Source organism: Mesoplodon mirus (assembly GCF_964341445.2).
Source record: "Mesoplodon mirus genome assembly, chromosome: 18".
In the NCBI taxonomy this organism is placed as follows: Eukaryota; Metazoa; Chordata; class Mammalia; order Artiodactyla; family Ziphiidae; genus Mesoplodon; species Mesoplodon mirus.
Genome location: NC_138994.1, coordinates 2,752,329 through 2,774,571, shown reverse-complemented (window position 1 = coordinate 2,774,571; position 22,243 = coordinate 2,752,329). Strand labels below are relative to the sequence as shown.

The 22,243-nt window shown below is 53.0% G+C and overlaps 1 protein-coding gene across 6 annotated transcripts; it reads left to right on the top strand.

Annotated features, from left to right (window-relative positions):
* Window positions 1-5,866: 5,866 nt before the first annotated feature.
* On the top strand, window positions 5,867-18,258 carry NFE2L1 (NFE2 like bZIP transcription factor 1). Of its 6 annotated transcripts, none has more exons than XM_082603621.1 (6): window positions 5,867-5,989; window positions 7,465-8,481; window positions 13,302-13,484; window positions 13,896-13,985; window positions 14,214-14,372; window positions 15,162-18,258. In XM_082603621.1, exons 2-6 carry the CDS (start codon window positions 7,972-7,974, stop codon window positions 16,521-16,523), a joined length of 2,304 nt encoding a protein of 767 aa, XP_082459747.1. In that variant the 5' UTR covers window positions 5,867-5,989; window positions 7,465-7,971; the 3' UTR covers window positions 16,524-18,258. The 6 variants fall into 6 exon arrangements, with proteins under 6 accessions (XP_082459747.1, XP_082459748.1, XP_082459745.1 ...); XM_082603619.1 differs by having other exon boundaries at window positions 5,868-5,989; window positions 13,269-13,484; XM_082603620.1 differs by lacking the exon at window positions 5,867-5,989 and adding an exon at window positions 6,302-6,392 and having other exon boundaries at window positions 13,269-13,484.
* The last annotated feature ends 3,985 nt before the right edge of the window (window positions 18,259-22,243 follow it).

Below are 22,243 nucleotides of genomic sequence, written 5' to 3'. Positions count from 1 at the left end.
GGGGTCTGTGGAGAAGCTGGACTCAGAATTGGTCCTAAACACACACACACACACACACACACACACACACACACGTCTCTGCCCTTTGGAGTCTCCAGGAGGTTAGTGATTCAAATAGGTTCCCCTCTGGGCCTTGGTGTATCTTGAAGGTGAGACCATTCCATTTCCTCTGACTCACCCTCCTGCTGCTACATTTCTGTGCTGTCTGTCCTAGGATTTCAGCATCTGTTCTTGTGTGACAAGAAGAAACAGCTCCCTTGGGTAACAGCCTTTCTCTCTCCTTCCTGCTATAATGTCAAGAGGGGGAGGTGTGTGTGCAGTGTGAGGTGTGGTTGTGTGTGCTTGTGGCATCCTCCAGAGAGAACGAAAGCTTCCATGCTCCGTCTGCAGGATGAGTTTCCAGTTGACCATCCTAAAGACAGCTCTCATTCCTTCCATGTGTTGTGCTTTCTCTGGGATAACAAGGTTGTAGGGTGGGTGGAGAGAGAGTTGGGCAAGAGAGGGACCTCACGCTTAGCTCTGCGCATGCATGAGTGGCTTTATACACAGGATCCGATTTTTAAACTTGGTGAATATGTATATTGTTATCTCCATTTTAGCTCAGGAGGGCCCAACTAGTCAGTTTTTGAACGCAGCTCTGAGTCCAAAACACCCACTTTCCCCACCTCACAATAGCACCTCACTGACTGTGACATGCCACACTGAGAACTATACAAAGAAAATTACCCAACACTGTTTGGGACAACATGGTGAGACATACAGGACCACTGAGTTCAGCTTCATAAAACGTTACACCAAGACATGAATGACCAAAGAAGCGTTTTCATTGGGCAGGTGCAGGAAGAGAACACGTTAGGACTGAGAAAGGGCACATCCTAAAATCAGGTGGTGATTCTAATCCGTGCTCATGATTACCACTGCTGTTCTTTTTTACTCAACTTGGATTCTTGCCCCAAGCTACTGATTCTCTACTCTGGCTGCATATAGGAATCACCTAAGGAGCTTTTACAAAATCCTGATGTCCAGGGTTGCTCTGTCCAGGGAGACTCTGATTTAATTGGTTGGGGGGTGGGACCTGGGCAAGCCCCCCAGGTGATTCTAATGTGCAGCCAGGGTTCGGAAGCAATCTTCTAAGACAGCCATGGGAGAGGTGCACAGGGAAGAGACTGGCTTGCAGAACCTCTTTTGATGGTTTAATGGTAACAAGCTTGCCAATGATGTTTACCATGTAAGAAAGGGGGTATTGACAGGATGTAATCCTAGAATCTCTCAGAAGGGCTATAAGGAAATCTCAGGCAGTCATTGTATCCATTCCCCTGGATTAGTTGGAAATTGGAGAGTGAGAAATATTTATATAGATTAACAACATTTAAAAACATTTTTAAAGAAAGGAAAACTAATGGGTGACCAGAATAGCAGAAAGGTTGGGTTTCCCCTTAGGGGAAAAAGCAATTCCTGCTATTCCAGAAGAACTCCAAACCACAGCCAGTCTGTCTTCCCACAAGCCCTTCTCCGAGGGTTTCTGGGCAGGAGTCATCATCACAGGATGTTTGGAGGATGGATGTGCCTGCGGATGGCAGCAACAGCTACAGAGGAAGGTGGGTCAACGTCGATATCACTGGGACGCGTAGGATTTCAGTGTAGTCAGCTGGCTTTCTTTTATGACCCCAAATCCCTGTGCATTAGAACTAACCAACTTCCTGGATTCCCACTGCCTTCTCTCCTGAGCAGCCTGGAGCCTCCCTGGCAAGGCCTGGTTCCACTGATGGCTGTCAGCCTCTCCCTCAGGGAGCAAGTGCATGCACTCACTTTTTCCAGTGGTCTTCTCAGTCTGATTTAATGGATATACCAGGACTGATGACACATCAGCATGGGATCTTTCTTTTGCTTCTTGGGTAATTGTCCTCTTAACAGCTGTTCCCGGGAAAGGAGGGGGTGTGTGTGGGGGGGTGCGGGGAGGAGGGTGGCTTCCTGGGTGAAGAAGGACACACCCTGGATTTTACAAGGTTAATCAGTGGGTTCTGGGAAGGAGGCTTACACCTGCTTGGACTTGATCTGGAGCCCTAGACAGTGGAAGACGGTCTTTCGATCTCCACTACCTACACAGAGTACTATTAAATATCCTGGGTGCCTACACCCTGCCAGGCCTCACTGCTGGCTGCTGAGATTGTCTCTACGTCTCTGTTCTCCTCGGCCCTTGCAATGGGCTAGCAATTCTTTGTCCTTCCCGTTTTTCTTCCCACCTTCCTGTAACTGCTAAGCAGAAAACTTTTTCTAACTACCCCTAGTCATTTTTCTTTAACCCAATAATACAGTTCCTGATCCAGCTCTCTCCCACTTTACACTCAAATAATTATTATACGCATTTAAACATAGTACTTGAAGTTGGGAGGCAAAAGAAAGGGAACAGGACAGTGTGGGCAAAAGACCTCTCCACACCTCTCCCACCCCTTCTCTAAGGATTTTTTTTTTAACATCTTTATTGGAGTATAATTGCTTTACAATGGCGTGTTAGTTTCTGCTTTATAAGAAAGTGAATCGGCTATACATATACATATATCCCCACATCTCTTCCCTCTTGCGTCTCCTTCCCACCCTCCCTGTCCCACCCCTCTAGGTGGTCACAAAGCCCCGAGCTGATCTCCCTGTGCTATGCGGCTGCTTCCCACTAGCTATCAGTTTTACATTTGGTAATGTATATATGTCCATGCCACTCCCTCACTTTGTCCCAGCTTACCCTTCCCCCTCCCCGTGTTTCTCTAAGGATTAACATGGAGCCCCTCCTATTCTCAGTGCCTGTAACTCTCTCCACACCCAGGACCCCAGAAAGGAGAGAAAAGAAAGAGGATGGGCAAGAGAACTATCTTAACAAACTTGTGAGTCATTAAAAAGTGACCAAATGAATTTAGGCTTTTAAAGTGATGTGAGAGTATCACATCGTTATCTCCTCAATGTGGCTGTCCCACCCACGGTTGCCATTTCAGTGAATATTTATCTTGATTTCATGTTAGTCTTATATGTACTACATAACTTTATTTCTCATCCCAGGCATCTGGTACCCTGCTATGCAGCTCAAAAGAAACTTGTAAAGTACAAATGGACTGTCCAAAACACTCAGTTTTGTTGCTGCTAAGGTTCCCTGACTCCCCATAGATAAATGATTGTCCAGTTGTTGTTTTTTCAGAACTGTGTCAAGGTTTAAAATTGTTCTCTATTTGCTGTGTCAAACAGATGGCCACTCTTAGTATGCAATCTCTCCTTCTATCTTCTCAGAATAGTCTTGTATTTTAGCCTGGTAACTTTAGTCTAGTCTTGATATCTTTTAGTGCTATGGTTTAAAAATATTTCCTTCTCAACCCCCTTGATATATTTTTAGAGTTACTGATTACACCTTAATTTCTCCTCTTTTCTTATCCAACAGCAGTATTTACCTTCATGGTCTTATTCAGGGGCTGAATGGTCATCCATTTTTTTAGATATAATATGCCATATCCTTCAAAACCACACCTCCTCCAATTATTGATTTTTGCTTTTAACAGGAACTTTTAATCACAGGCCTGCTTGAGTTCCCCTTCAGTTATTCAGCAAGTACTTTTTATTTATTTATTTTAAAATATTTTATTTCTTGTATTCTGGCAGCACATGGGATGGTTCCCTAACCAGGGATCGAACCCTGGCCTCCTCAGTGAAAGCGCAGAATCCTAAGCACTAGCCCACCAGGGAACTTCCATAAAATATTTTACTTATTTATTTGGTAGCACCGGGTCTTAGTTGTGGCAGGCGGGCTCCTTAGCTGTGGCTCGCCAGCTCCTTAGTTGCGGCATGTGAACCCTTATCTGTGGCATGCATGTGGTATCTAGCTCCCCGACCAGGGACTGAACCCAGGCCCCTTGCATGGGAAGTGCAGAGTCTTAACCACTGCGGCACCAGGGAAGTCCCTTATTTATTTTTTAAAGTCGAGATGTTATTTATTTATTTATTTATTTATTTTTGGCCATACTGTGGGCTTGTGGGATCTCAGTTCCCTGACCAGGGATTGAACTCAGGCCATGGCAGTGAAAGTCTGGAATCCTAACCACTAGACCACCAGGGAACTCCCAGCAAGTACTGAGTATCTGCTATTGCAAGCACTGTTCTAGGTTTTGAAGATTCAACGTTAATGCACAAAATTCTAGTCCTCATGGGGTTTGTATTTTAGCATTTTCTGGGTGACAAGTGGTAAAACGAATAAATAAAACATGTGCTCTCTGAACCCATCTTTTTTTTTTGTTAATTATTTATTTTTGGCTGCGCAACGGCTCTCTCTAGTTGCGGGGAGCGGGGGCTACTCTGTTGCTGTGCGCAGGCTTCTCATTGCAGTGGCTTCTCTTGTTGCAGAGCAAGGGCTCTAGGGGCGCAGGCTTCAGTATTTGTGGCACTCAGGCTCAGTAGCTCCGTGGCATGTGGGATCTCCCCGGACCAGGGCTCAAACCTATGTTCCCTGCATTGGCAGGCGGATTCTTAACCACTGCGCCACCAGGGAAGTCCCCTTAATCTGTCTTTGAAATGAGTAACTAGTTTTCTGAGGATTCAACGCTATATACTCCTACACGGTGAAAGTGCGTTATAATCTGTGAACCACCCAGAATTAAGCCGCCTAATTCTCCAAACACATGATGGACTGGATGTTCTCATCAAATAAATTACCAGTTGGCCTTGTCCTTGGCTGTATGAGGACCAATGGCTCGCCCACTAGATTAGCAGGATCTTCCAGGGAGTCAAGAATTTGAGTCAACGCCTCTTTTGTCCCACAGCTAGGAACAACTTACTACAAACGCCAACTCAGTGACTGCCTAAAAGTGGTCTTTGCACCAGCTGTATGAAAACTACCTGAGTTGTTTAATAAACGGGCAAGGTTATCAGGCTGCCACCCAGGGTAAGAATCAGAACCTCTGGTGTGGTGCCTCAAAATGTGCAAGTTCAACAACTTCCCAAGGTGATGCTGGAGGTAAACCAGTGTTTGGAGATCACAAAGATGTCGGCTAGAAGAGACTGGAGAACACTAGAAACTGAGGAAAATTCCTGAAAAGCAAAACTAACCTGCGTGGGAGGCTGGGCGGAGGGTGTGTGTGTGGGAGTTGGTACAGACAGAGGAGAAGGTGTTTGTATTATGACAAAAATAACTAATTATGCCACATCCCTCATAACCCCAACGTCCCACCACCGTCGTGGCAAGCCGTCCGCAGGGTTTGCCTGGGACAGGCGGCGTTAAGGATCCCTGACTGGCAAGGGGCCCAACGCGCAGCCCGCACGGAGCGGAAGCTGGGAGAGCGGTTTCCGCTGCCAGCACCCAAAATGGCGGCACGAGCGTCCCCACCATGCGAAACACATGCTCTGTGCCCCACCTCAGCATCTCAGGTCTCACTGGACTTTTGCAAGTCACCGTGGGAACCCTCAAGGGGGGGACCCCGCACTCCGGCGGCGATACCACCTCCCATTCCCAGCCCTAAGCCCTTATACCCTCGCCAAAGAATGCACTGGAAGCGCTCAACCTATTAACTTCACTCTGTGCCCAGCCTGTAATACCTCCTGCAGCCGGCGAGCGGTGGGCGCACGGCCGAGGGGTCCCGAACGCCGGGCGATAGGGCCTTCGCCCCACTTTATTGGTGGGCCCATGCCGTGGGGCGGGCCTACATGCCCATTGGGCCGTGGACCGTGTCAGTCTTGGGAAATCGGTAAAGGGAGAAGGAGGCACACTCGGCCATTGGGTTCTCTCTGCTGTCAATCAAATCGACATCCGGCGACGGCCACGGTCTTCGCTCGTTGATTGGAGAAACGTGTCCCGGGGGAGGACGCGGAGGGCGGGCTTCCGTGTGAGGTAGAAGGAGGGGGCGGGGAGGGAAGCGGAGGCTGGCGAGCTCTAGGCCGGCCGGCGGTGGCGGCGGCAAGGCCTGGCCTCGGGCTGAGCGCCTGCTGTGGCGGCAGCGGCGGACGCCGAGATCAGCAGAGGGTATCAAACACATTTCTTTCCCTAACGGGAGGGGCGCCGCGCCGCGGGGCCGAGGCTTACGGGCTGAAGGGCGGCGGAGTGGAGCTGAGGGGCAGGAGGCGGGAGCGGGCGGCCGAGCGGAGTTCGCGTCGGGGCCGGGCCCTGGGCCTGGCAGGGAGGGGCCGAGAGGCCGTGGAGAAAGCATCTCCGGGTGGGTTGGACCGGGGAGGGCTGAGGGCCTGAGAAGGCGTGGTGTTAGGCCCAGGCTTGGGAGCGGGGTGGGGCCGTAAGGGCGGAGGGCGGGGTGGGGTTTGGCCGTCAGGGTGGGTCAAGGCCAGGAAAGTAGCACTTGTTCGCTGCTGCCCAGAGGCTGGAAGTCGAGGCGCCAGGAGCGGCATGGCGGCTTGGTCCCAGCCGGACTCGGGTATCCGGGGCAGGGTGGGACCGGGCTCAGGCCTGGCCTTACTCGATCTTTAAGGGACCTTGTCCGGTTTCTCGAGCTTAATTGGCTCTTGGGAGGTTTTTAGTAGTAAATTGCGTGAGAACTGGAGGGAAGTGTAAGCAGGAGTTCTGGGTCGCAATTATGTTTACTGCAGCCAGATCAGGGCGTGTGTGTGTGTGTGTGTGTGTCCCTCTTTCCCTTTAGGATGCAGTTCGTAGATGGGTCACAGCAGTGAACAGGAGAGAGCTATGTCGTGGTTTAGGAGGTTAATGGAAGCTCAGAAGCAGAGACTAGAAAGTGGAAGGCAGCTTTACTCCCTCCCCACTTGGCTCTCTGGGTTGAAGACTTGGCCATATCCTTCTGCTTTGGATCAGAAGGTCACGTGAATGAAAATAAAACCTGCCTGTTCAAATTCTGGACCGAATAAGCCTGCCTCAGGGCCCCCCATCTCGTCAGTACCCCCATGTTTGTTTTTAAATGTGAGAGTGATAGGAAAGGGAAATCAGATTTGAAAGTTGGAAAAACAAAAGGCGTTATTCTTTTCTGTGGTGTGGTGGTCGTCCTCTCGTCCTTTTATTCTCTCACCCATTAATCATCTCTCCCTCCCTTTTAGCACTTGAAGGCACAAGAATTGCAGGCAGTTTTCTCCTGAGAGACGAGAAACAAACTTTCTTTTAAGATAGGAAATGGACTTCTCACGCTAAAAATAGAAGCTGGGTAGTGTGTATGGGGTGGGGGGAGGGTTGGTAAATCAGACAACGTGTAAAATATTTTGGATGCCCTGGGCATTATCTGCTTATCCAAAACGAGCTACCTTTTAGGGTACTGCAGAATTAATATCCAGAAACTGAGATCCCTTGTGAGCAGTACCTTCCTCTCATAGTTGTTCTGTCTGTAACAGGTTTTCATGTTTTGTTTTTCTTGGAGTATAATGACTGATTTATTTTTAAATAAAAAATAAAAGTGGCCTTCTAATGCGTTTCCTACCTCTGCCTTGGTCATGGCATGAAAATTATGGAATCTTATCCTGTTGCTTTTGTGATTCCCATTTCAGGTTTCTTTGGAAACCCCCCTGGTAAGTGTGGAGGAGGCGGGACACTCTGACCCAAGACAAAAGGCCTGTAGCTCCAGCCAAAGGAAATAAACCTTAGGAGAGAGAAGGAAAAAAAAAAATCCATCAGCTGTTCCCGAGAACAACCTGCAGTGAAATTCACAGAGAGGACAACTAATGTGAGTGAGGAAGCGACTGTATGTGGACTGTGGAGACAGTAAGTCACGTGGGCCCTGAGGGCCTGGACCGGGTTAGGAAACAGTTGTACTTCCAGAGGTGAGGTGTCAAGAAGGGAAAAGTGAATGTGGTCTGGAGTGTGGCCTTGGCTCCGAGGGCTGTGCTTTCCTCTGAGGCTGTCAGGAAGCTCAGCCCCTGTGTTCTGCCGGGGTGGGGTACAGGGTTGGGCACTGAGGAGGGTGACTTGCTGGCCGGAGCAGCAGAGCGGTGGCCTTGACTTGTCTTTTGGAAGATTTAAAAACCAAAAAGCATAAACATTCTGGTCCTTCAGCAATGCTTTCTCTGAAGAAATACTTAACGGAAGGACTCCTCCAGTTCACCATTCTGCTGAGCTTGATCGGGGTGCGGGTGGACGTGGATACTTACCTGACCTCGCAGCTCCCCCCGCTCCGGGAGATCATCCTGGGGCCCAGTTCCGCCTATACTCAGACCCAGTTCCACAACCTGAGGAATACCTTGGATGGCTATGGTATCCACCCCAAGAGCATAGACCTGGACAATTACTTCACTGCCCGGCGGCTCCTCAGTCAGGTGAGGGCCCTGGACAGGTTCCAGGTGCCAACCACCGAGGTTAACGCCTGGCTGGTCCACCGGGATCCGGAGGGGTCTGTCTCTGGCAGCCAGCCCAGCTCGGGCCTCGCCCTCGAGAGTTCCAGTGGTCTCCAAGATGTGACAGGCCCAGACAACGGGGTGCGAGAAAGCGAAACGGAGCAGGGATTCAGTGAAGATTTGGAGGATTTGGGGGCTGTCGCCCCTCCAGTCAGTGGAGACTTAACCAAAGAGGTTAGTGGCGACGTGGAGGGGAGGGTGGGAAGGGTCTGGGGTTGCGGGGGTGGGCTGGTCCTGAAGGAGTGTGGTAATAGTAGTAAGCCCTGTGAAGAACCAGAGAGGTTCCGGGGGGTCTCAGGCATTGTTCTGGGATAGGAGTGGGCTAGATTGTCTGGCTAGGATCGGGGGTTGGGAGCATTTCCTTGTGTTGAACCGTTGACCCACCTCTAAATGAACTGTCAGGGCAGTGGGAGGTCCTTAGAACATGCCTGTGTGTTTACTGCTTGGATTTCAACATGACTCCTGGAGGCCCGGGGTGGGGGAGGGAGTCATGTTATGATGGGCTTTGATGCGGTGTATGTTCGTTGCTAAGACACACATATTTTGTGGGCTGTTGCCTTGTACCTCCCCCCACATCAAAACGCACATACGTGTCCTGAAGTTCTCCTCCTTTGTGGTCAGGCCTGTGGTGGTGGTAAGGTCCTGATAAGTCGCCTCTCCTGGGTCTGAGCCAAGGGGTAGATTTAGATAGTTATTCTTGGCCAGGAGAGGGCCAAGGCTCCCATTCTTTGCTGAAGGCCCACTGCAGCGAGTAGGGCCGGGAGCGATGGATGGGAGCTAGAAGAGAAACTGCATTCTGCTGCTGACGGCAGCTTGCTCTGAGCTGTCAGAGGTCTGAACGGACGAGTGGCTGACACACCGTTCTGGGCAGAAGGGGGTGCAGTCGCCTCTAACCACGTTGAATGGTTTCTGCTGCCCCTCCCCCACCACTGTGATAAGACTGCTTTGAGCTCTGCGTTTGGACCTGTCTTGCCACTCAGTCTTAAGGAGCTTGGGAAAAGGTCCAGTTCAGTCGCTGGCCGTTCGGGAAGGAGGAGGCTGGATTGCACTGGGCTGGGTTCTCCAGAGCTGAGTCTGGAGGCGGGGGTGCACGGGGGCAGCGTTTGGGAAGAGGCGGTGTGGAGGTGTGTGAGAAGTTTTACAGATGCCGTAGAACTTGGCCCTTTCTGCCTACCCGTCAGACCAGGTTTTGCCCACCATCCCGCGCTGAAGCCTGTTCCTGAGCTCGGTTCTCTGAATGTTAGTGACTGTCAAATCATGTGGCTTTCTCTGGGCCAGTGGTCCTCAACTGGGGATGATTTTGTCCATCAGGGAACATGTGGCAGTGTCTAGAGACAGCTTTGGTTGTCACAACTGGAGAAGGTGCTGTTGGCATCTAGTGGAGAGAGGCATGGGATGCTGCTGAACTTCCTAGAACGCAGAGGACAGCCCCTAAATACAGATTGATCTGGCCCCAGAGGTCAGTAATGCCAGGGTTGCTCTGTGCTTAGCTGGCTCCTATGGGCTCTACTTTGAGGGAGACTAGAATTACCTGAGTCTGGGAGTCACGAGCACTCCTTGCCTCGCAGTGCCTCTTTTCTGAGAGTCGTACAGGGCCACCTGTCTTCTGCTTCCTCTGTTATTTACCTTCAGCCGGACTCCAGTCGTGGCCCAGGGGTCTGAAGAAGCATGCCTCCCAGCCTCCTCTTCCGTCATCCCACCCACGGTAGCTCCTCAAGGGGTGGATGTATTGGGCTTGGGAACCCTGCGGCTGGGAACCCAGCAGGCGTAGCTTCATTCCTCTTCCTGCAGGGAGCTCTCCTGGGATGGGGTGGGATGGGATGTTTTCAACGTAATTGGATGGGCTGGGTGGAATGGGCTGGGACTGTGACCCTGCTTGCCTCCACTTCTAGATCGTCATGAAGTGTGTGCTTTCCCCGACCCCAGGCTTTCACTGCTCCCTTTGGAGATCGGGGGTGGGTTAGCATTAGGGGCCCAGGCTGGGTATGGGGGAGGGAGGATTACTGTGTGTCTAGAGCATTGTTTCCTCAGCAGCTCAGGGATAAAAATACCCGGGCCCGGAGCATGTGACAGATACTGCTGGAGCTGGTATTACCCCTGGGCGGCAGCACTCCCCTGCTGCCAGGCCTGTTGGACGGACGGCTATAGCCCAGGCCCTTGTCAGGGATAGGGGTCCCCTCGAGGTTGGCACTCTGCCCAGAGGGGGGTGGCCTGTGTACAGCTCTTTGCAGCGAGGAGGAGCGCTCTGCGACCAAGGAGAGCGTGCTGTCCCTGACCTGACCTGAGGCTCAAGGGGAGCAGCAGTGAGGATGGGAGCCAGAACTGTGACCCTGATTCTGTCAGGGGCGCTCTTCCTGCTTTGGAGATGTAAGCCGGGGCTCAGGCGGAGATGGCTCTTGAACAAAGCCTGGGGTAAAGAGAAAGGGGGGGGCGGGGGACACGTTTGTGTCCAGGACGTGGCGGAGCACCTGTCTCCCTCCTCTTGCCTGGGGCTGGGCCTGGCCGGCACTGTGACATCCCTGCATGTGTGCAGATGGCTTTCCCCCTTCCTTGTGTCTGGCTTGTTGTAGGGTGACAAAGCCCCTGGTTCCCAGTGGATCTGGGTGCACTGGGTTCCTGCCCAGGCTAGCTGTTTGAGCCTTGGGCTTGAGGACGACTGGCCACAGCCCTCCTGAGGAACGGGAAAACTCCTTACACTTCCAGGGAAGAACTTAGATTCCCGGAGAAGCTGTGGGAGGAGTGTCTGCCCAGTCCTGAGTCCCAGTCCTGAGTGGGCTGGGTAAGCAGGATGCGACAGGAGGGAGAGTGGCACCCCTTCCCCCCAGGGCTCTCTCACTGCGCCACCCCGGCTGGCTGACTGGGCTGGGTGGGGCTGCCCGCCCCTGGGTGCGTCTCCTTGAGGAGACGGAGGCGGCCCAGGCATGGGCTGGTTCCTTGCGGCAGCTTCTCCAGCTGCCCTGGTGCAGAGATTGGCTCCCGGCTGCAGCTAGGTAACAGGCGGTGGGAGGGGATTGGCTCCTTCCGCATCTCCAGCGGAGACTTGGGGGAGGAGATTGGCTCTCGTCGCAGCCTAGGTAACGACAGTGGGAGGGGATTGGCTCTTTCCGCAGCCCAGCTGCTGACCTGGGGGAGGGGATTGGCTCTCTGCAGCCTCAGCAGTGACCTGCGGGGTGGGAGGGGGAGGGGATTGGCTCCTTGCTGCAGCCTAGGTAACAAGTTTGGGGGGCGTGGGGAGGGGGAGAGAGGGAGGAGCGGGAGGATAGGCCCAGGAGGGAGCTTGCTTTTCTCTGCAGCTTGAGCACGGAGCATGGGGTGGGAGTCCCATCTCACTGCAGCCTCTGCGGTGAGCTCAGGGTGGGGGCTGCCGGGCGCCTGAGTGGAACTGGGGTTGTGAGGTGGGAGGGGGCTGCTCCAGGATGGAGGAAGGGGGCTGGGCTGGGCCGCCCAGGCAGCGGCACGGGCGGGGCACCCTCCTTGGGCCCCTCGGAGCTAGCAAGGGGCCACCCTTCCAGCCTGGTGTGCTCCCTGCGAGCCAAGAGCTCCTTGGAGCCCCCTGTCCGGCTGCCCAGCACCAGCTGCCCTGGGGCTCATCTCGCAGACCATGACCCGCCTGGACCGCAGCTCTCACAGTGGTGGGGGCCATGCCAAAGGGAGCCGGCCCCTTAACTCTTTGGTGGCTGGTCACCGGGTGGCCCAGCCCCCCTCTGCTCCTGGGTCCAGGGCTTCTGTTCAGGTTGGTATATGTGGGGAGACTGCAGGGAGAGGTACACCTGGGAGGTCTTAGGATCAGGGAGGCTTACTGTGGGAGAGGGGTACCTGGTCAGAGCTAGGGAGGTGGGTCTAAGCTAAGGATACTGCTGTCTGGAAAGTATCTGCCTTTTAATCTCTGACTGGAAGGCAACAGTTTAGGGTTTCTTCAACTGCAGGGGGTGGCATGTATAAGAAACCCGAACGTCTCATATTTATTGGGGTTGTACGCTGGTGGCAGTGGGGGTGGCAGGTGGAGCCGGAACTAATCAGGAGCCGCCAGCGTAGAGCGAGAGGGAGGCACTTCGGTGCCCGGGGCGGCAGCTGTGGCTGGGCAGTGATGGGGGCTATGTCCTTGAGTGGGTTGCCTGATGGGAGCCAGTGAGTCCTGGGGTGTGGTAAGGGAGTGAGAGCACTGGTTTGTGGGGACACCGTGGGGCTGGCCTTGGCAGGGGTGGGGTGTCCAGTGAGGATCATCTGACTGCCTGAGGCTCTCCGGGGACTGAGGCAGCTTGCTAGGATCAGCTGAGAGTGGGCATTCTATTCTGGCAGGGATGGATCTTGAGGTGAGCCTAGACTGGGAATTGTGGGTGTTCAGCCTTACTCCTGCTTCATCCAGGGAAGGGGGAACGGCCGCAGGAAGGGCTGGATAGCCTGTCGTTGTCATTGGTTGCATCAGGTGGTTGCAAATGCAGGGATTTTCCTCTCCAGTCCACCCCACCCCTTTATGCAAATGAAATGGCACCACAGGCTGATGCAAGCCTGGCCACTGCGAAGCAGTTTTGCTTGACAGTTCACTCTTGCTTGCCATGGCCCGCTTTCTACAAACCAAGTTTTAAGGGATTCCCATTCCCGAAACGAGAAGTGTCTCCTGCTTCCCCCTTTCTTCTTAAGTAGTGGTAAGATGGCCCTGCCTTTTGGCCTGGCTGTGCCTCTGGTCCACATCCTAAGCCCGCAGACGGGTAGGGCGATGGTTACGCTAGTGGTTTTCGCTAGCTCTTTTTTTTGTTTGTTTGTTTTGAGGCTGGTGTCTGGAAATGGATGAATGAAGCCGTGCTGGTACGGAGGGGACAGGGGGTAGAGTCTGGCAGGTGTGGATGGGGAGGGGCCCCACCCGGGAGTAGTTGGGGTGATGCTAGGAGGAGCCTCTGAGGGGCAGGACAGGGAGGGGCCCCTGGACCCCAGAGCTAAAGTCACGATGCTCTGTCTTTCAGGACATAGATCTGATTGACATCCTTTGGCGACAGGATATTGACCTGGGGGCTGGGCGTGAGATTTTTGACTACAGTCATCGCCAGAAGGAGCAGGATGTGGATAAGGAGCTGCGAGATGGAGCGGAGCAGGAGGACACCTGGCCCGGTGAGGGTGCGGACGCTCTGGCACGAAACCTGCTAGTGGACGGAGAGACCGGGGAGAGCTTCCCTGCACAGGTACTCCCGCCTCTGCCCACTTCCAGAAACTTCTCTGTAGAGAAGGCAGGCTGTGTCTGTGGGACGGGCCTGAATGTATATCTCGGGTTGGGGTCTCTAAGTCACAGTGGTGGCTGAGGAAGCGGGAGTGGAAGAGCCGCCGCGGCGGAGGGGCCGCGCCTCGGTCACGAACAGCACACGGCAGGCGGAGCACCTAGCGGCCTTCTGCCGGCGTCAGAACCCCCCACCCTCTTCTCCCCTGGAGTTTGGGACTCAGGGCCAGCCGACAGCCTGGGAACGGAGGGAGAGTGTAGGCCTGCAACCGTGCAGGGCCTCCTTCAAGCTTCCCCTTGGAAAGGCTGGGGAAGGGGCTTCGGCCCCCAGGCAGCCAAGGCCCGGGTCAGTCAGACTTAACAGTTGCTGTTGCCACAGGTGCCTGGTGGGGAGGACCAGACAGCCCTGTCCCTGGAAGAGTGCCTTAGGCTGCTGGAGGCCACCTGCCCCTTTGGGGAGAATGCTGAGGTGAGCAGGGCTCCAGGGAGAGCCCACTGAGTCAGCAGGGCAGCCTGCACACAGTGTGTCTCTCTGTGGCTGCCTGAGGGGCCGGCTTTTGGTGTTGGCCTTGTCCTGGCTGCTGGGGGTGAATTCAGAGGAAGGAAGAAACAGAACCCCAGGCGGTAGAGTCTCGGGGAGGAAAGCAGAAGGTGGTCTTTCCTCCTCCCCTGTTAAACCCTCTGTGTTTTGCCCTAGTTTCCAGCAGACATTTCCAGCATAACAGAAGCAGTGCCTAGTGAGAGTGAGCCCCCAGGTCTTCAAAACAATCTTTTGTCTCCTCTCCTGACGGGGACAGAGTCTCCATTTGATTTGGAACAGCAGTGGCAGGATCTCATGTCCATCATGGAAATGCAGGTAGGATTACCAGAGCCAGGCACAAACCTATCGGACTTTGTGTGGGGTGTCTCCATACTCGGTTGCTTTTCCACTTCTGGGAAAAGAGAGAGTAACTAACACCTTTGTGATCCATAGGAAAGTGGGGACACTGAGAGGTAACTGTCCACGTGTCAGTAGGTGGCGGAGTCAGGACTGGCGTTCGGGTTAAAGCCCCGGGGCTGAGGCTTCTAAAGCAGGCCTGCCTCCTAGGTGCGCCTCCTTCTTTTCCTTCAGGCAGATAATCACTTGGCTGGGTGTTTCCTAGGTTGAGCATTAATAAAGGCGGACGTTCCTACGGTGCTTTACAGCCATGGTCATCTCACCTGGCCCTCACGATCACCTAGTCAGCCCTTTATTACTTTCCACGTGAGGACACTGAACCTCAGAGAGACAGGCCATGCCCCAGGCCTGGCAGCGAGCGGTACACCGAGGCTGGCCGCTCCGAGGCTGGGCGCACTGTCCGCTGTGCTGCGTTTGCAGCGTTCGGTGCCGTCTTCCTCTCCTCCGTGATGGCGGAGTCTGGGCCAAACATGACCTGGAGCTGATCAGTCCTGCCTTGGGGTGGGGTCCACAGGGAGGAACCCGCCTCTGCCAGGCATGATGGATCAAGCGGGGCCAGGAGCTGATGCTGTGGGCTGTGGTTTCCTGTCTGTTGCCTTTACACCCGTGCAGCTGTACCTGTGTTGGGTGCCTGCTGTCGTGAGCCCCAGCCACACCTGGGGGTGGAGTCTGCGCTAAGTGAACGGTGACGCTCTTGTCCCCTCCCAGGCCATGGAAGTGAACACATCAACAAGTGAGATCCTGTACGACGCCCCTCCAGGAGACCCACTGAGCACCAACTACAGCCTTGCCCCCAACACTCCCATCAATCAGAATGTCAGCCTGCATCAGGCGTCCCTGGGGGGCTGCAGCCAGGACTTCTCTCTCTTCAGCCCGGAGGTGGAGAGCCTGCCTGTGGCCGGCAGCTCCACGCTGCTCCCGCTGGTCCCCAGCAATTCCACCAGCCTCAACTCCACCTTTGGTTCCACCAACCTGGCAGGGCTCTTCTTCCCACCCCAGCTGAACGGCACAGCCAATGACACAGCAGGCCCTGAGCTGCCTGACCCGCTCGGGGGTCTGTTAGATGAAGCCATGCTAGACGAGATCAGCCTGATGGACCTGGCCATTGAAGAAGGCTTTAACCCCGTGCAGGCCTCCCAGCTCGAAGAGGAATTTGACTCTGACTCGGGCCTCTCCTTGGACTCCAGCCATAGCCCTTCCTCCCTGAGCAGCTCTGAAGGCAGTTCCTCCTCCTCCTCGTCCTCCTCCTCGTCCTCCTCCTCCTCTTCCTCCTCCTCCTCTTCTTCCTCAGCCTCTTCCTCCTTTTCTGAGGAAGGTGCAGTTGGCTACAGTTCTGACTCTGAGGCCTTGGATCTGGAGGAGGCTGAGGGCGCTGTGGGCTACCAGCCCGAGTATTCCAAGTTCTGCCGCATGAGCTACCAGGACCCAGCTCAGCTCTCCTGCCTGCCCTATTTGGAGCACGTGGGCCACAACCACACATACAACATGGCACCCAGTGCCCTCGACTCTGCTGACCCGCCCCCACCCAGCACCCTCAAGAAGGGCAGCAAGGAGAAGCAGGCCGACTTCCTGGACAAACAGATGAGCCGCGACGAGCATCGAGCCCGAGCCATGAAGATCCCCTTCACCAACGACAAGATCATCAACCTGCCCGTGGAGGAGTTCAACGAGCTGCTGTCCAAGTACCAGCTGAGCGAGGCCCAGCTGAGCCTCATCCGTGACATCCGGCGCCGGGGCAAGAACAAGATGGCGGCGCAGAACTGCCGCAAGCGCAAGCTGGACACCATCCTGAACCTGGAGCGGGACGTGGAGGACCTGCAGCGCGATAAAGCCCGGCTGCTGCGGGAGAAGGTGGAGTTCCTCCGGTCCCTGCGGCAGATGAAGCAGAAGGTCCAGAGCTTGTACCAGGAGGTGTTTGGGCGGCTGCGGGATGAGAACGGGCGGCCCTACTCGCCCAGTCAGTACGCGCTGCAGTACGCCGGGGACGGCAGCGTCCTCCTCATCCCCCGCACCTTGGCTGACCAGCAGGCCCGGCGGCAGGAGAGGAAGCCGAAGGACCGGAGAAAGTGAGCCTGGGGAGGAAGGGGGTTGACGCTCACCGAGATGGAAACTGGAGAAGGGCTGGGCCTGGACCTGGACCTACAGCGGGGACTTTAATGCCTTCTTATCCAATAGATCTCAGATGGGATGACTGCGGGTCAGTGGACGGAAGAGGCAGGCGCAGGCGCTGTCTGGCTCAGCTTCCCCCGCTGAGGGGGTGGAAGTGGCCAGGCCGTTTGGGTGGACAGGGTCCTCACCCCTCACCCCTTTCCTTTGAGGGAAGGGTGGTGCTGGCGTTGCCGGAGGCCGGAAAAGGGAAAGTAAGGGACTCGCGAGAGGAGAGGAAAGTAGTAGAAGGTCTCATTCCTGGAAGGAAGGAAGGAAGGAAGGAAGGAAAACAACCCAGAAAAATCGAAGCGGGAAGAAAATCAGAGGGCGGGTTAGGTTGGCTCTGGCCAGGATCCCAGGCAGCAGGTTTTAGAGGGGACTGGATCACTGGTGTGAGGAAACCCCACTTCAACCTAGGGGAGGGGTGGAACACGGAGTAGGTTCTGGGAGGGGCCTGTGAACTCGTCCTGCTCCTGCACTTTGGCATCCCTGAAGGGGGGCTCTTTCTCCTGTGAGGTTTCCATCAGAGGGGAGCCCCTGGGACCCGACACTGGCCTGGAGGGTTAGGATCAAAGGGTAGAGTCACCAGGCAGGGGTCGTGAGGCCTCCTGCTGCAGCAGCCCCAACACCAAGCATGTCGCTCACTGCCCCGCCGTACATCTTCCTCTGTGCCCAGTCACCCCTGAGCTGAGGCTCCCACGTCTCCATCAGAGCATGCCCGCGAATGCTGTTCTCTGCCCACCCGTGTGCCCCCGCCCCTCACCGGCTGCCTGGAGCTCTTCTGGAGCTGGGGTGCTGGCAGGGCCCACGGGGCTGGGCCCACAGCCTCCTGGGAGCTGCTCTGAGGCGGGGGATGGTGTGGAGAAGCCAGGCAGTACTCAGCACAACACTGGGGAGTGACCCTTCCCTCAGGCCTCCCCTACCAACAACTGGGCTTTGTCACTGGAAAGACAAAAAACTACAAAACCCAGAAGCAACAACAAAAACTAGTCCTCTTAGAGTTTCTTGCGCTTTGATTTTTTTAGGGCTTGAGCCCTGTTTCACTTATAGGGTCTAGAATGCTTGTGTTGAGTAAAAAGGAGATACCAATATTCAAAGCTGCTAAATGTTCTCTTTGCCATAAAGACTCCGTGTAACCGTGTGAACACTTGGGGTTTTTCTCCTCTGTCCCGAGGTCTCTGTCTTTCTTTTTTGGGTTTCTTTCTAGGAGAATGAGAAGTGCATGTAACGGGGGCTGAGGGTACCCCTCCCTCAGGCTCTTGGCCACAGGCAGCTTCTCCACACCCCCAGTTTAGCAAGGGCTCCTGGAGGACCGCCTGGGGGAGGCAGGGGGGAGCGCCGAGGTGGCCAGGTGGTTCCAGGACCACAGTGTCTCTAACTGTTGCCACTGCTGTCCCCACCTCGGCCTGGGTCTGGAGCGTTGTCTGCCCCAGGCTAGCAGGAATGAGTTGAAGGGGGGAAGCACTGATTCTCCTCCCCGCTTAGGTGGGGAGGCATTCTAACTGAGCAGTAGGGATAGAAGGCACGAGCCTGGGAAGTGCTTTTATAAATTATTTTCCTTGTAGATTTTATTTTTAATTTATCTCTGTGACCTGCCAGGGAGAGGAGAGAGAGATGCTGTGAGCACATGACAAAATAAAATAAAATATAAAATGGATGATGTATTCTCAAGTGCAATTTTTCCCTATTTTGAAGTTAAATTGAGAGTAAGGGAAACAGGCCCCATGAGGAGAGGACTGGCCATTGTGTGGCTAAGGCAGAGCTCGTAGGGGAAAGTGGGTGGAGAGCAGCGGAGGTTGACAGTGAAGAATTTAGAGAGACAAAAGTCTTAAATACTGTATCAAAGCTTCCAAACAGGTGTTACGTACCTTTTTGTAGGGTTTGCCAGCTGAATCCTTTTACTGGAAGGATTCAGAATCCTTTTTGGCCTTTCTCGTAGGGCTAGGCTAGGTGGGTGTCGTCACCTGGCCCAGCTCCTTACCTGTCTTCCTGTGGGAAACTGCATTTTTAATATTGATTGTGCTGTTATTTCTCTGGTGGCCCCACCTACCAAGGGGGTGCAGAGCTTTGGAGCGTAGTCACAGTGACGACGGTGATGGCAGAAACCCAAGAGATCTACAGGACCAGCACATGCCAAGCACTTCTCTATAACGGCAGGGCCACGGAACCAGAGAACAGAAAGCTAGGCCCCAGGGTTTAAGGCATTTGAAAGCTCTCCAGCTGAGGTGACCAGAATCTGTTCTCCCTCAAAATAATACAAAAAGCCTGTAAAGAGTTGAATGCTTTAAGGTACCGGATGGTTGCTGGAACAGCCACATGCGCATCTAGGGGGTAGGTACTTAACAAGTGTCCAAGTAATGAATGCCCACCTGGCAGTCTCTGTGAGATTACCAGATGAAGTTTAGGACTGGAAGCTGTGATCCTCCTCATGAAACCTGTGATCTTGAACTCCCCATGTACCACTGTATGACCTGGCTTTAGCCCAGTCCTTTAATGATGCTACTAGAGTTTATCCTATGGGGTGAATAGAATTCTGGGAATAACACTGAGTTCTTTTTTGTTTCAATTTACAATGGCTTTTGCCCCCCATCTAGTTGGAACGGGTTGGTCCTATCAAACAAGAGCCCTTTCCTAATTAGTAATTAACTTATGACTGTAAGCCAAATAAAATGAAGATTCTTAAAAAAATAAAAGGCTAAAAATTAAGTCAGAAAAACTAATTTATGCTGATAAAAAATACAAGTTATATACAGAAAACTGTGACAAGTAAAATTCAGAGTAATGTTTTTGTATACTTTCTAGAAATGTGTATATGTATTTTTGTTTAGTACACAATTAGGCTATAACTTTTATCTTGTTTTGCAACTTTTCAAACAGATTTTAAAGATTTTAAGAAAAAGTCCTCTCACCTTCCCCTTTGCTAGTGTTGCCTCTGGTCTGAGAAAGTGTGTTTTGGTCACCCCCTTCCCCCATGTCCCCTTATGGAGAGATGTACAGTTGTGTCTGGGAGCTTGCTGATTAGCTGGGGCTTTGGGCCAAGTTGGTCAGCACTGCTGTGGGGCTGACCTCTTTTTGCTGTTGGCAGGTGGAGTGGGTGTTCCAGCCTCAAGGCTTTTTCTGGCAGGAAGAAGATATGAGAACTCAAGTAAGGACTGTGAAGGCTGCTACACCTGAGACAGGAAGTGAGACGAGGTCCTAGATTTCGCAGGGAGATGAGCAGACCTCAGGACCAAACTTCTGGGTGACGTGCTTGGGTAGGGGTCAAAGGCTTGCCTTGTCTTGACTTTAGTCCTAGGCATCGTTCAAACTGGTTTTCCCACACATTTTAAATCATGTAAGGCGACGGAAATAGATCCATCGTGGGTTTTTTTTTTTTCTTTGCGGTACGCGGGCCTCTCACTGTTGCGGCCTCTCCCGTTGCGGAGCACAGGCTCCGGACGTGCAGGCCCAGCAGCCACGGCTCACGGGCCCAGCCGCTCCGCGGCATGTGGGATCTTCCCGGACCAGGGCACGAACCCACGTCCCCTGCGTTGGCAGGTGGACTCTCAACCACTGTGCCACCGGGGAAGCCCCACTGTGGTTTTTTTTAAAGGCTGCACCACATGGCCTGTGGGATCTTGGTTCCCTGACCAGGGATCAAACCCGTGCCCCCTGCAGTGGAAGCGCAGAGTCCTAACCACTGGACCGCCAGGGAAGTCCCAGATCCACTGTTTCAATCTCTGCCCCACACACGATCTCACCAGTGAAGCCAGGCCTATTTCAGAATCAATAGAAATAGAAAAAATACAGAACTGAGGGAAAACAGAGATCTAGAGACATGCTCAGTGTCATCAAGACCTGGCCTCCACGGCCGACTCCTCGCCCTTCCTAGGGAAAGCTGAACAGCAATTAAAAGCAGCCAGTGAATGAGGAGGAACTTTCCATGGAGTCCTGCCTGCCTTAGGCTGCCTTCATCCCTGCTTTGACGACCCACAGCTACACCAGACCTGGCTGCTCCTCAGATCTGTTTGGCACATCGCTGGAAGACAAGTGCCTTTTGCAGAAAAAGGAACATCCCCACCACCATAGTTCTACCTCATCCAGTAGGGACTGACCTAGGGCAACAGCTTCAGAAACTCAGACTAAATGTGTAGTTTTAGGGCACTACCAGCAAGAGCCCATTTCCTTGATACTATCCATGTACAAAAATGGGTACCAGGTTGGTGTCTGCCTCTCTGGAAGTCATTTTCCCAACCAAGTGTAGACATTCTCTAGCAAAATCCATGTGTTTGATTATTATCATGAGTGGTTAAGCCTTGTTTTCCTGTATACCTGATCCATCTGGGAAGTGAAAGGGGACCACAGACCTTCAACTTGTCATTTTGTCAGTGCACCAAGAACCTCTTTCACTTTTATTCTCCCACAGAGGTCAGTCATCCTCTTTTTCCGTCTGGTTCTAAACTTTAAGAGAGTGAGCACGTGGGGGCTCTGGGGATACGTGTGAAACTTAACGCGTGATTTGAGTTCTGGTCCTTTTTCTGTCTAGGATTTCTCTGAAAGTTCATGTCTGCCTGAATTAGTTGAGAATCAGAATCTAGTGTACAAGTTGTCTCCAGTGGAGTGAGAATATGGGCCTTTGTGAAGAAGTGTGTTTTCAAAATCAGTTGGATAGAAATCCTTGTCTTCCTTTTTGAGTGTGCAGAAATATCAATAAAAGTCTTAAAGCTGGTTCTTTTCCAGTCTAACTGCAGAATGGAATAGGTTGTACAGTATTTGTTACGTAATTCCAGATGCTGTTTCAACCAAGGAAGCAAAACCTAGTTCACTTGGGGAGAGGTGGAGAAAAGACCAAGAGCTGGGGCTCTGCCTTTTGTTTTAAACACAAATTTAATGAGGCTAATTCGGTTGTCTTAATAAGCCTTCCAGTCTTCAGCTAGGGGCTGAAGCAGTAACTGAAACTGGGGGCCCATGTCCCAGAGCCGGGCCCCAAGGTAGCACGGCCTGACCTGTGACCATGCAAACAGTAAACAGGGCAGGACTGGTCAAAGTCAACTAGGATTTTAAAATCCATGTGGGGTAAACAACGGCTTTGGTACTATCACAGGTAGTACTTCGCTAAATCACATGCAAACCAATAAGGTCAGAATGCAGACTCAGACCTGCTGGTGAATTCACACAAGCTATTTAGTATCAACAAACACTAGTCAGCATTATATTGTAAACCTGACGTTTCAGCCTTGCCTCAGAGTTCTGCCACCTAACTGGCCTAAGCAAAAAAAAGCCGTAGAAACCGACTCCTTACTCTACTTGCCCCATAGAGCAGGGCCAACTATGCTTTTCATCCCAGCAGGATGATTTGATTTCACATTTCATTTGCTTTCAATATTCATCAATTTACTCAACGGGAAGTGCCCAAGGCCAAAGTCAATTAAAAGTCATCCATACGAGAGAGAAGCAACCCTGAACACATTGGCTAGGAAAGCAGCAACTTTTGGAGAAAACTTCATTGCTGGACAGTCAAACCAAGGTGATGTGCAGATCAGAGACTGACAGTTGTCTGAGGATCTTAAGCTCCTATATCAAACTTCTTACCACATATCAGAACACCAGCGTGTCTCTACCTATTATTGCTAAAAGGCAAGGTGAAGGAAGTCAAGACTCCT

What these genes read in the sequence shown, in the direction of transcription:
- NFE2L1 (XM_082603619.1), top strand. Translation starts at nt 7,972, where the DNA reads ATGCTTTCTCTGAAGAAATACTTAACGGAAGGACTCCTCCAGTTCACC. An exon ending in GTGGAGACTTAACCAAAGAG is followed by an intron (nt 8,482 to 13,268) that starts GTTAGTGGCGAC and finishes TCTGTCTTTCAG; the next exon opens with GACATAGATCTGATTGACAT. An exon ending in TGTCCATCATGGAAATGCAG is followed by an intron (nt 14,373 to 15,161) that starts GTAGGATTACCA and finishes GTCCCCTCCCAG; the next exon opens with GCCATGGAAGTGAACACATC.